The 12,820-nt window shown below is 39.9% G+C and overlaps 2 protein-coding genes across 8 annotated transcripts in view; one reads left to right on the forward strand and one right to left on the reverse strand.

The window, feature by feature from the left end:
- The window catches only part of ptpn9b (protein tyrosine phosphatase non-receptor type 9b), a 659,505-nt gene that overhangs the window by 70,324 nt on the left and 576,361 nt on the right, over window positions 1-12,820 (forward strand). The window lies entirely within an intron of this gene.
- The window catches only part of fat1a (FAT atypical cadherin 1a), a 154,035-nt gene that overhangs the window by 40,571 nt on the left and 100,644 nt on the right, over window positions 1-12,820 (reverse strand). For all 5 annotated transcript variants that reach the window (XR_007429458.1, XR_007429457.1, XR_007429456.1 and 2 more), the window contains 5 exons: window positions 10,704-10,857; window positions 6,704-6,937; window positions 1,823-2,212; window positions 1,150-1,364; window positions 707-844 (listed from right to left, as the gene is read on the reverse strand). Coding sequence is in view for 1 of the 5 variants with exons in the window: in XM_049472205.1 (XP_049328162.1) it covers window positions 707-844; window positions 1,150-1,364; window positions 1,823-2,212; window positions 6,704-6,937; window positions 10,704-10,857 (1,131 nt within the window). In the remaining 4 variants the exon portion in view is untranslated. The remainder of the gene's footprint in view (window positions 1-706; window positions 845-1,149; window positions 1,365-1,822; window positions 2,213-6,703; window positions 6,938-10,703; window positions 10,858-12,820) is intronic.

Genomic DNA, 12,820 nt, shown 5'->3' on the forward strand with positions numbered 1-12,820 from the left:
GGCAGCATTTACAAGCGCTAACCGTAGCTAGTGCTAGCAGTTAGCCGCTAATGCTGCACCCAGCACCCAGCCTTAGTGGAAATCTGGAAATCTAAGCTTACTGTAAATTAACGGAAGCGCTTTACTCACCCAAATTAACAGTTTTCAGTATAGAAATCTGCGTAGATTAACATCCAGCACTCACTTGACTTCAAAAATAAATGTATTTATTTTTTTTAAGAATTATAGTTTTGTTATTTAACTTAGCCTTGCAGCTTTACGCCACCCGGCGGTGAGACCTACTGAATTAGAAGGAAAACATGGCGACACCCCTGTTCCTTACTAGTGTCACATAATGTGCCTTATAATCCGGTTAATAATAGACAATAGACAATAATAGACAATAGATCATATCGTGGTGAACATTAATGTGATTACGGTACTGTTAATATGTTTGTTTAGTATTGTGATTGGTATCATCCTATATTTTATCTTGATGTACTGCACATGAATATGGCACTGTGGCTGGTGTCGTAATATACTGTATGGTATTGTTGTGTAAAGTATGGTAATTATTGAACTGTGTACGATATCATATTGTACCATATGATTATAGTAATAGTTTTGTTATATATTGTATTGTATTGTAAGAAACACACTGTATAAACTTCACTTATAAAAGCTGTGTGTGTGTGTGTGTGTGTGTGTGTGTACGTGAGTGTCGTACCTTCTCTCTATCTAAATGACGGGCCACCTTGACCTCTCCTCTCAGTGGGTCGATGGTGAATGGACTGCCTTGGTTGCCATCGGTGATGGAGTAGCGCACCTGGTTATTGGAGGGTCCGTCTGCATCATCAGCCACGACCTTCAAAAACATGCACACACACACACACACACACACACACACCTGCTTTAGACCACCAGCTGAGTCTCAGGAATTCTAGTCTGTAAGCACCAGTGTGAGGAAAGAAATGAACACAAACGTGTCTGTGTGTTTGTCTATTTTCCTTACATTTATTCTTTTACTTTTAAATACTTTAAAATATCCATTATTAAAAGTTTCACAAAGTTTTTCATGAAGACTACCACTAGTTTTGATTTCTCTGTGGGGACTGAATTCCTCCAGGATGTTCTAGATCTAGATAAGCTTTAAGAGACTTAGAGACTCACGGTCAGTATGGTCTTCCCCAGGTCTGCGTCCTCGCTAACCACGGCTGCGTACACAGCCTGTCCAAACACCGGGCTGTTGTCGTTCACGTCCGTCACGTTGATGTTTACAGTGGCCATATCGCTCAGCGCCGGCGTCCCTCCGTCTGTGGCCTCCAGCGTCAGATAAAACTCATGCGAAGACTCGTAGTCCAGAGGCTCAATCACAAAGATACCACCTATGAACCGGGCGAGAGACATAGAGAAACAGAGAGAGATAGAGAGAGAGTGTTGAAAAGTTTATTAACAGTACTGAGACATTATTAACATGTATTATTATCATTTTTTGGGGCAATTAAGCAATAATACATTCAAGCTTTGTGCTATAAAGTGTAATATTGGCACTGTTGTGCTGCAGTCGTAGATCAGCACAGCAGTGCCAACATTACACTTTATAAAAAATAAATTTTCGTCCAATCAGAACAGCTATCTAGTGGGCGAGGTTTAAACACAACACAAAAATAAGCCACTTCTGATACTGATATTAACATTAATAGAAATAGAGCTTCTCTAGTCCCTTTAAGATTGAAGTACTGCATATAGAATAGGATTGATTCACTATAGCAGATAAACATGAACCTATTAGTACCTAATGCTAATAACTTAAATAACTTAAAAATATCATCTCTGTGCTGACCAGTGTGGGGGTCCACGCTGAAGGCCCCTCTCTCATTGCCGTTGACGATGCTGTAGGTGATGTGGTCCCCGTTCTCTGCGTCTCTGCTCACCGCCTGCACCTGCAGTACCTGTGTTCCCACCGTAACGTCCTCGGGCAAAGCGGCTGTGTACTCCCGCCGCTGGAACACGGGCGGGTCGTGGTTGATGTCCAGCACCGAGACGGAGACGGTGCAGACGGAGGAGAGTGGGCGGGGCGAGCCGCGGTCCGAGACGCGAGCTCGCAGTGTGTATGAAGAATGGATCTCTCGATCCAGAGCAGAGTCCAGAAACAGAACGCCAGAAGCTTCGTCCACAGAGAACATGCCATCAGCCGAGTCCAGCAGAGAGAAGACCAGGGCAGCATTCGAGCCTGCAGGGGAAACACAGATACACACATTAGTTTAGAAGACTAAGATGCAGCATTGTTGAATAGCATCACAACGCTAACGCTGGGAAAAAAAGAGCTGCGTCTAAGTTCTTATACATCAGCTCACAGATGCCCTATGCTGATCGACATCACCCTTTGGAGTGATGAGAGGAGAGAGCACCATCTACCCTCCCAGAGAGAGCAAGGCCAATTGTTCTCTCTCAAGGCTTCGGCAGCTGATGGCAAGCTACATAAACAGGATTCGAACCGGAAATCTTCTCCTGATCATAGTGGCAGCAGATTTTATCACCTACTACAATACTTCACATCATCTGAATTACTAGGTAATAAAGTAATTCCTGATGGAGAATGTCCGGCCATCAGTTTGTGACCTCAAGCTCAGGAGTACTTGGGTTCTGCAGCAGGACAATGACCCAAAGCATTCAAAGAAGTAATGGCCTAGTCAAAGTCTGATTGAGATGCTGTGGAATGATTTTAAACAGGCTGTTCATGCTTGAAAACCCTCCAAATGTGTCTGAATTAAAACATTTCTGTAAAGTAGAGTCAAAATTCCTTCACAGATATGTGAAATACAGACTCATTATCAGTTATAGCAAACGTTTGATTGCGTTTGATTATTAAGTTTAGGGGACGAATACCTTTTCACATCCTGTATCTGTGTGTGAGAAAGGCTTCAAACTGCTCAAACTCATAACACGATTAGAGTGTGGCTGAATAATGGCTTTATTATTTCTCCTCAGGCTGTGAATTGATTGAATACGTGCACATCACGATGCATAAGCACTTATTCAATATTCATACTGATCGACTCGCAGGAGCCGCCACAAACAATAACCCCAGCTGCTGAAACATAGTCTCTTTCTCTGTCTCTCTCTCTTAAACACACACACACACACACACATACACACACACAATAAAAGCAGCACACAAAATCCAGCCCATGTACAAGTCATTAAAAACCTGCTGTGTGTGTGTGCGTGAGACTTGTTCTAATATGAGTAAACAACATTTAGAAACCAGCCAAGATATCGCTCTCATCGCTTACACATGCGCGCGCACACACACACACACATACACACACACGCGTCGAGAATGAGGCTGAGATGGAGCAGGCTAATAACTGTAATGCGTTTGTGTTGAATTATGATCCCAACACTTATTATTTTCACATTTATCAGAGACCCATCTCTCATTACTAACAATAAGCATAATAAGCACCACACACACACACACACACACACACACACTCTTACACACACACACACACACACACACACACACAAAAACAGCCACCCATGGCCCTCGCTGCTCCCATCCCACCACATTAGTGTGGCCAAATTGGTTAAATGGTCGTTAAGCGAATTGAATCGAATGGTTTTTAACGATCCTTTGCGCCCCCTCCTGCCGTGGGACGGCCCCCCCGGGGGTCCCGCCTGCCGAGACGCCTGCTCAAACCCGTCAATATCCGAGACTTCAGAGTAAACACAGCACAGCTCTTTAAACCTGCAGAGCAGAAAACTAACACTTTCCTTACTGGACCTTTTATTAGAAACCTTATATCCCAGAAAACCAAAAATGAGTGGCTTGGGAATAACCAAGTAATAATTTTAAGTTTTAAGTGAGGTGTTTTCTTGTGAGTGAGAGTGTGCGGGAATTAAACATTCCTCGATCAGCACTGTCATGTGTTTGTACTTAGAAGACATCATAAAAGGCGGTAACACTATACTTGGATGGTCCATTTTATGGCCTTGTTGATGCTTAACTGACTTCCAACTAACACTGAACTGAATGTCCATTAAATTTAACTTAACCCTATGTTGAATGTAAATGATTCAAAATAGAACCTAACCCTACACCTAACCCTAACCTTAACCCTTAATCAACCCTAAAATCAATCCCTACACCTAACCCTAACCTTAACCCTTAATCAACCCTAAAATCTAACCCTACACCTAACCCTAACCTTAACCCTTAATCAACCCTAAAATCTAACCCTACACCTAACCCTAACCTTAACCCTTAATCAACCCTAAAATCTAACCCTACACCTAACCCTAACCTTAACCCTTAATCAACCCTAAAATCTAACCCTACACCTAACCCTAACCTTAACCCTTAATCAACCATAAAATCTAACCCTACGCCTAACCCTAACCCTTAATCAACCCTAAAATCTAACCCTACCCCTAACCCTTAATCAACCCTAAAATCTAACCCTACACCTAACCCTTAATCAACCCTAAAATCTAACCCTACACCTAACCCTTAATCAACCCTAAAATCTAACCCTACACCTAACCCTTAATCAACCCTAAAATCTAACCCTACACCTAACCCTAACCCTAACCCTTAATCAACCCTAAAATCTAACCCTACACCTAACCCTAACCTTAACCCTTAATCAACCATAAAATCTAACCCTACACCTAACCCTAACCTTAACCCTTAATCAACCCTAAAATCTAACCCTACACCTAACCCTAACCTTAACCCTTAATCAACCATAAAATCAATCCCTACACCTAACCCTAACCTTAACCCTTAATCAACCCTAAAATCTAACCCTACACCTAACCCTAACCTTAACCCTTAATCAAACCGTACACTTAACCCTAACCTTAACCCTTAATCAATCATAAAATCTAACCCTACACCTAACCCTAACCTTAACCCTAACATTAACCTAAGCTTAAAATCTAACCCTAAACCCAATCCTAAAATATTAAGATAAGAGTTTGGATTAGAGTTGAATGTAGGGTTTTATTCAATTGAGAATCATTTACTTTCACCTTTTAGTTCATTTACATTTAATAGACATGTAGTTGAATGTTAGTTGAGCATCAAAGAGGCCATCCAAGTAAAGTGCTACATAAAAGGCATTACCACCCACAGTGATGGACAGTGAGCGCAGTGACCGTGACCCTAAAATCGTGACCGGCGGCATCTGGCTAGAACTGTCCATGCCAACAGAATAAAGCACATCATTCAATGCAGGAGACCCCCCCACCCCATACACACCCAAACGCCACAGGTCAATGCAGTGTTCCTTAGCTTCTATGAGACATGGCAAATGTCACGGGACACTGTATTAGCTCCTGTTGCATTACTCTTGGCATGTAAGTCTGTACAGTATAATATATTTATCTGCATGTTGAGTCTACAGCAGTTTAGCCCCGCCTCCTCCCACTGAAGTTACTGTGAGAACAAAGTGAGTTTAGTGTGAGAGAGAGAGAGAGAGAGAGAGAGAGAGGGAGGAAGGAACTATGAGGTTAACCAGATTGAAGGGCATGCTCCTGTGTGTGTGAGACACTGTGATTGAGACAGATACCACAGTGTGAGACAAAACACACACACACACACAGTGATGCACACAATGTTCAGACTTTCAACAACTGCTTATCTAACTGCAGCACACACACCGTCTGAAAAAGGTTTATGATTTGTTTTATTTTCTCTACACCCTCTAAAGTTCTAAACTAAACTACTACTTTCTAAATGTGTATACAGACTAAAGAATCTATTTACAGGATCAATTTTCAAGCCATTTTTAAAATACACAGGAAGGAATTCTTAACTAAAATCATCTCCCACTTATAGTGCACTTACAAATACTTGCAAAACTTTTTAGAACTTAGACAATAACTTTTACCACTGTAAAACAAAACAAAAGAATATTTAAAAAACTAAATGATGAGATTCCCAAAAGCAATAAAGAATTCTACACACAATTGTTCAGCCACAAAAATATACAAGTTTAGTCCTAAAGTGGATTTATATAAATCTCTAAAACAGATTCTCAAAAGAAATTCTTTACAATAGTAGTTAATAGTATTTTTACTTTTGTTATACTGAAGCTAATTCTAAGTCACAAAAGAACTGGGTAAGACTTTTGAAAATCCTAAATTATTGGTGTGGCGTATTATATGCAATAATATCGCAAAAAAGGTAATCCAATAAAGAATAATATTTTTAAAATATTGCTTCAAAAATATGCTACACTTTAGTTTTGTGGTAGATTTTTTGTTGCATTACTTATTATTATCTATATTTTATTACATTATTATTAATATTTTATACCAAATTAGGGTTTTCTTTTGATTTTTTTGTATTTGTTTCTACTAAATCAATGAAACACTTATATTTCTACTATTTTTTTTCTACTACATTTTTGTCATACACAAAAATACCTTAAAATATTTGTGATATTATTTTTTGTCACTCACCCCTAACATGATGTGATGTAAAACAGGAGCTACTCACATCTAGAACAATAACTAGAATCTAGAAAAAAACTTTAAAGCATGAATTTTAGAAGTAAAATTCTATTAAATCTACTTAAAATATCTGAATTTTTCCACTTATACTGTAAAATAAGGAAACATTTAAAAAGGAAATACGTCCTGAACATCTCTACGTTTTTCAGAAGAATTGTAAAATTTCCTGGATCCAGTTTCTCGAATTTAGAAAGCTCACCTGTATCGAGGTCTGTGGCCTGCAGGCGGGCGACAGGCGTGTGTATTTCTGTGTTCTCGAACACGGTGATGCTGTAGGGGTCAGAGGTGAACTGAGGGGGATTGTCATTGGTGTCCTCCACCATGATCTCCACATCCGCCTCGCAGTAGCGCCCCCCTCCGTCCACCGCCCTCATCTTCATCCTGTGGAGCTCCTGTTCCTCACGGTCCAGCGGGAGGAGGGTCTTCAGCTCACCTGAAAGAACATGAGTGTTTTTTTTTACTGAAAAACTCAAAACACATAACCACACATTTTAACTACACACACACACAAACACACACTGTCTAACCCATCCAGGCCTTCTCTTCCTTTCCTGTGTGTGTGTGAGTGTGTGACAGGACTATCGCTGCCTTAGTCATTCAAATTTCACCCGCCGTCGACTTTGAAAAGCAACTAGCGGCTCATTCGGGCAGAAAACACGATCCGATTGGATTCCAGACGAACTCATTTCACTGACCAACCAGCGGAACCTCGGTCCGAGATTCAAAGCAGCTGTAAACAAACTCTTAATACAGCACAGCTCCAAACACCCCGTCCACAAACTTCACCCAGCCCACTATATGATACTGAATTCAAATACTCAAACACGTAGTGTATATTTGGCAACCAAAAATATTCCAATTAATTGAAGCGATTTCTAGCGATTTTCTTCAGCCACCACATACAGCGCTGACAGTGTAAGTTTAAGTTCATTTTAATTTCTACTCAAATACATTACAAAAAGTATGGCTGTCTAAATAACTTATCATGCATAATATCAGTACCTCTACACAACCTAATTTTCCAGCTGAAAGATATGAGCTGTACAGGGCCGGAATAGTGTCCTTAGCCGAAAAGCTCTGCTAATGTAAATGTATGACTAAACCTGCACTGCTGAATGTAAAATATCAAATACATATTTTCTAACTGTTTTGAAAGTGCCTGTATTGTGACAAAAATACATACAGGCTACGTCATTCATACACAGGTGATAAAACCTGAATAAAAACCTGAGGAAAACAGCATTCAAAAACATACTTTCTTAAAGCAATCCATCAAATCTGTACTGTCTGAATACTGTAGTTACTGCATTCCCCACAGGGAGCACCAGGTGGCAGTGTGGCAGTGCGTTTAACACTCAGTTCTGAAACGGAAGTGACTGAGTGGACAGAAGAAGAAAAAACTTTAATGGCTGAGGGAGGAGAAAAGTAAATAGTTAAAGGAGGAAGAGAGAGAGAGAGAGTTTTGAGAAAAGTGATGTGAGAAAAAGCAAAGGAGGAAGGAGAGGAAGAAAAAGGATGGCATTGGATAAAGGGAAGACTGCAAAGAGAGAGATCAAAGAGAGAGAGAGAGAGAGAGAGAGAGAAAGAGAGTGAAAAGAACTGATAGATACATAGGGAGCAAGGAGAAATAGAGCAAGCAGAAATAGAGTGTGTGTGAAGAGAGAGAGAGAGAGAGATAGAGAGAGCAGTGTGTTGAGGGAAAAAAAGAGATAAGAGATAGATAAGAATGTAAGAAAAGAAAGAGAAGATAAAGAGCAAGAAGAGAAAGTGAGTGTTTGATATATATATATATATATATATGAGAGAAAGAGATAGAGATAGAGAGAACAGTGTGTGAGAGAAAAGAAAAATACAGGGAGAAAAAGTAGATGAATAGATAAGAATGAGAAAAAAGAAAGAAAGAGAAGACAAAGAGCAAGAAGAGAGAGGGAGTGTATGAGATATAGAGAAAGAGAGAGAGAGAAGTGCCGTGAGAAAAAGCAAAGGAGGAGGGAGAGGAAGAAAAAGGACAGCATTGGATAAAGGGAAGAGAGAGATCAGAGAGAGAGAGAGAGAGGAAGAGAGAGAAAAAAAACTGATAGATACATAGGGAGCAAGGAGAAATAGAGCGTGTGTGAAGAGATAGAGATAGATAGAACAGTGTGTGAGAGAAAAGAAAAATAGAGGGAGAAAAAGAGAGAAAATTGAGAGGAAAAAAAGAGAAGATAAAGAGCAAGAAGAGAGAGGATGTGTATGATATATATATATATATATAGAGAGAGAGAGAGAGAGGTGTAGTTAGTGTGGGTGAGTATCTGTCAGTGTTGTGGAGCTGCTATAATAAAGGCCTTTTCTTTTCCATTATGGAACAAAAAGAGAGAAAAACAAGAAAGTTCTGCACACACACACACTCACACACACTCACACACACACACACACACACACACACACTTCTCTCCCTCTCAGCCGGTGAGTAGCGGCTTCACAATAGCCTTTGTGTTGCGACGGCGTGACGCTGTTGATTTCTGCTCGCCTTCAGGCCACAAGCGCTTATGTTTAATTTACAAAGAGAGAAAGCAGTTAACGCACACACACACACACACACACACACACACACACACACACACACAAACACACACACTGTAATGGAGCTAATAGCTGCCATCAGACGACAAAACAGCTATTTTAATAAAACATCTGAAATCTTTCCTAGACTCAGTGTGAGGTGGAATAATACCACCCTCGTGTTCTGCAGGAATTATTGTAAATATATGAAAAAGTTCAAATCAAACTGTCAAAAAACTTAATAAATGACTTTCAGAAACTTTGTTGTGTAGATTTCTGAGTAGAGGACAACAGGTTGTAAATCTTCTGAATTTGAGACGTGCTATGAACCTTTACCCAATGGGTACTTTTAAAACGTTTCAGGGTGAGGGTCTGACAGTGTTCCTCTTTGACCTGTGACCTGAATTTGCATTCCCAGAACTACAAAAATTTGACTGAGCATGCAAGGAAATGTTTGAGACTCAAGTTTGAGACTCGTTTCTATAAGGCAGGATGAGCTGGGTGTGTGTGGGGGGTGAGTTTAGACTGACCCCTGGGGGGCGCTGCAGGGTTAATTCAGTAGGCAGAATGATGCGACTACAGAAAGCAGACGCGGGTCTGACCACAGAGGCAGGCCAGCGGGGATTAAACCTCAATCAGAGGCAATGCTGACTGTAGAATACGAATGTGCAAGCTTCTGTGTGTGTGTGTAAGTGTGTGTGTGTGCTGACTGCTCAGCAAGCAGCATCCTGGCGGATTGTAATGTGCTTTTACTGGCCTTGCATTTGAATATGGAGAAATGACTCTGAATGTCTGGCTTTTTGATGGAAAACATGAACTATTTTTTTTTGGGAACTGTTTCTGTTTTCTATGAAACTGTACAACAATAGTGTATTTCTAATGTATTTCTGTTCCAAAAAAAACTGTAGAATAAGTTTTTTTTTACCTAGAAAACATAATTTTTGTGTGTGTGTTTGTATGAGAATTGAACTAGTCTATAAATGTGGCATGTTTAGGATTAGTGCAGCCTAAGGACTGCCTCCAAAATAAAGATAACATATAAAATGAGGATTTTTTTAGGACCATCTCTAAAATGTCTTACAGGGTGTTTTACACCAGCACTAATTGTTCCAGTTAAAACAGACTCTGGTTCGTTTGTACCCTTAAATGCAGCTCGATTGAGCAAGCGTTAAAAGCGTGATCCGATCTCGATCTGACCCAGCTATTAAATATACTCCTTTTATTTACGCTAAACTGCTGATAAAACACACCTTAATCTAATTTATCTAATACCACAGCTAAGAACAAACGCTGTCTCTGCTGCTCCATGTTGTTTACACACACGTTAGCTGCAGCGTTCACTGCTCGTAGCTCATTTAAAAACCGACAGAGTTTCAGCATTGTGTGTTAAAGCAGCTTTACATTGCTCTAACAAAGCAGAGGAGACAAAGTGCTCACGTGGTTCTTTGGTGCATATTTTGGTGCATTTAGGTTTGTGCCTGTGTGAAACCAAACCAAACAGAGGGAGAAAACACTCCAAGTACGAACTTATCAACTGATCCGGACCATAGAAACCAACTACAGGTGTAAAACGCCCCTAAATGATAATCCTGAAGTCCAATTGACGAACTCCAGCATGTTTATTTATAGCACAAACACTTCTATAAAGTTCTGACCTGTGTCGGGGTCGATGCTGAAATGCTGAGATCCGGCTCCGAGAAGCTGGTAGGTGATGTGGGCATTGGAGCGAATGTCTGCATCCGTGGCAGAAACCTGCAGGATCAGCCGTCCAGCAGCGGAGTCTTCTGGAACACGGTCCGTGTAGAGAGTCTACAGAAACACACAGAGAGAGAGAATATGAACATTATTGAGAAATCAATAATAAATTCAATTAGATATATAAAATTCAAGTAGATATATAAACAAAAATATACTGGGAGAGAGAGAGACACGCAAAAACAGACAGAGAGAGAGAAAGACAGAGACAGATGGAGACTGAAGGCAGCCAGATCAAGGACACATAATTAAGATATAAGAAAAAGAAACAAAAAAAAGAGAAAGTGGGAGGCAGACAAAGAGAGAAAGAAAAAAATAAATATAGAGAAAGTCAGATAATTAGAACAGATTGGTGGGGGGTGTAAGAGGAGGGAGGGAAGGAGGGAGGGAGAGTGTGGGGGTGTGGAAAAAGTGGAAAAAAAGAAAGATTAGAGACAATCACTGCTGGAGTTCCACCATTAAAACTCTCACAAAGCTGAGAGGAAACCGCAATTCAAATGCAATCGAGGAGCATTAGCCACCACAAAACCTCGCTCCAGCAGAATGACCCTCTTTGTCTCTTAAATGCTACGTTTCACACAAGGACCTTTTCAAACGCTGCGTCGCTCGCTAAAATTCATTCTCTCTCACTCCGTCTGAAATTCATTCACTCTCTCTCTCATTCTGTCAAATCTACATCCACTTGAGCTTTTAAATGAACATGAACAGTAGATGAGCTCTGTCTGTCCTTAACTCACAAAAGCACACTGACTACATTACACTGACTACGCACACACTGCACACTCCACTATGAATATTATGCGTAAATTGGTACTGAACACAAACTGAATGCTTTTACACACCCCAGTGCACTAATTCAACACAACAATGCTTGTCCTCACACTGCTGTTGTGTTTGTATCTTGCCTGAAGTAACAGATACTATGCTAGATTAGGGGGTGGGCGATATGGCTCTAAAATAATATCACGATATTTCAGGGTATTTTTGCGATAACGATATACTTGGTGATATAGGAAAACTAAAATATGAGGAATATATAATAATATATAATATAATAGTGTAACGTAGAGGAGGCAGGATGCAAGCGCAAGTCTTTATTTTCCATTATATAAACTAACAAAAACAAAACACTAAAAAACAGAGGATAAACTAAAAGATGAAACAAACAAGCAAAAATAACAAATTAAGAAACAAACTACAAAAAGCTAACCTGAAACACTGAAGACAAAAAACACAGCTGGTCTGAGGTTAAACAAAACACATAAGCAAGATCTGGACAGAGTAACAGAACAAGATCAGACATAAAGCGCGACAGATAACAAAGGAGCACATGGGGTATTTATACACAGGCAAACATAAGGGACACCTGTGGGAGCTAACAAGAGGGCGGGGTTACAAATGAGACAAGAGGTTACAACACTAACGGCTAAGGCGGGGCTGGGGCGGAGACAGAAGGATAAACAAAACAAATGCCATGTGCTCAAAAAAGCACATGGCTAGGAACACAAGACAGGAAAACAGAGACAGACACAGGCTAAGGTGTGACAAATAGGAATATAGTATAAGAGTATAACAGTATAATCATAATGTGGCCAAATAAATAATACAGCATAAAATAATATAATGCAGCAAAAATATTGCAGAATATTTAGTGCATGCATATAAACTGCAAACTAAAACAATTATACAATAAATACACCTAAAGCGTCACAGTAAATAATAGACTACTTTTAAGACAGAAGAACAGAATTATCACAATATGGATTTTTAATATCATATATTTCTGTGTCACGATATATTGTATAAGATATAATATTGCCCACCCCTATGCTAGATCTACCCCTGATTAACAGTGATTGAAAGTGTGGGATATGGCTCTGTATCCGTTGTAAATTTTTGATACAGACACCGATACCAACACGATTGTTTGAATTCGATACAGACACCCAAAAAAAATCACTTTTTATAAGTTTAATTGTAATCGTGATATATATATTTTTTAATTGCTGGAAGTTCC

The sequence above is a fragment of the Astyanax mexicanus genome, chromosome 25, assembly GCF_023375975.1.
Source record: "Astyanax mexicanus isolate ESR-SI-001 chromosome 25, AstMex3_surface, whole genome shotgun sequence".
Classification (NCBI taxonomy): Eukaryota; Metazoa; Chordata; class Actinopteri; order Characiformes; family Acestrorhamphidae; genus Astyanax; species Astyanax mexicanus.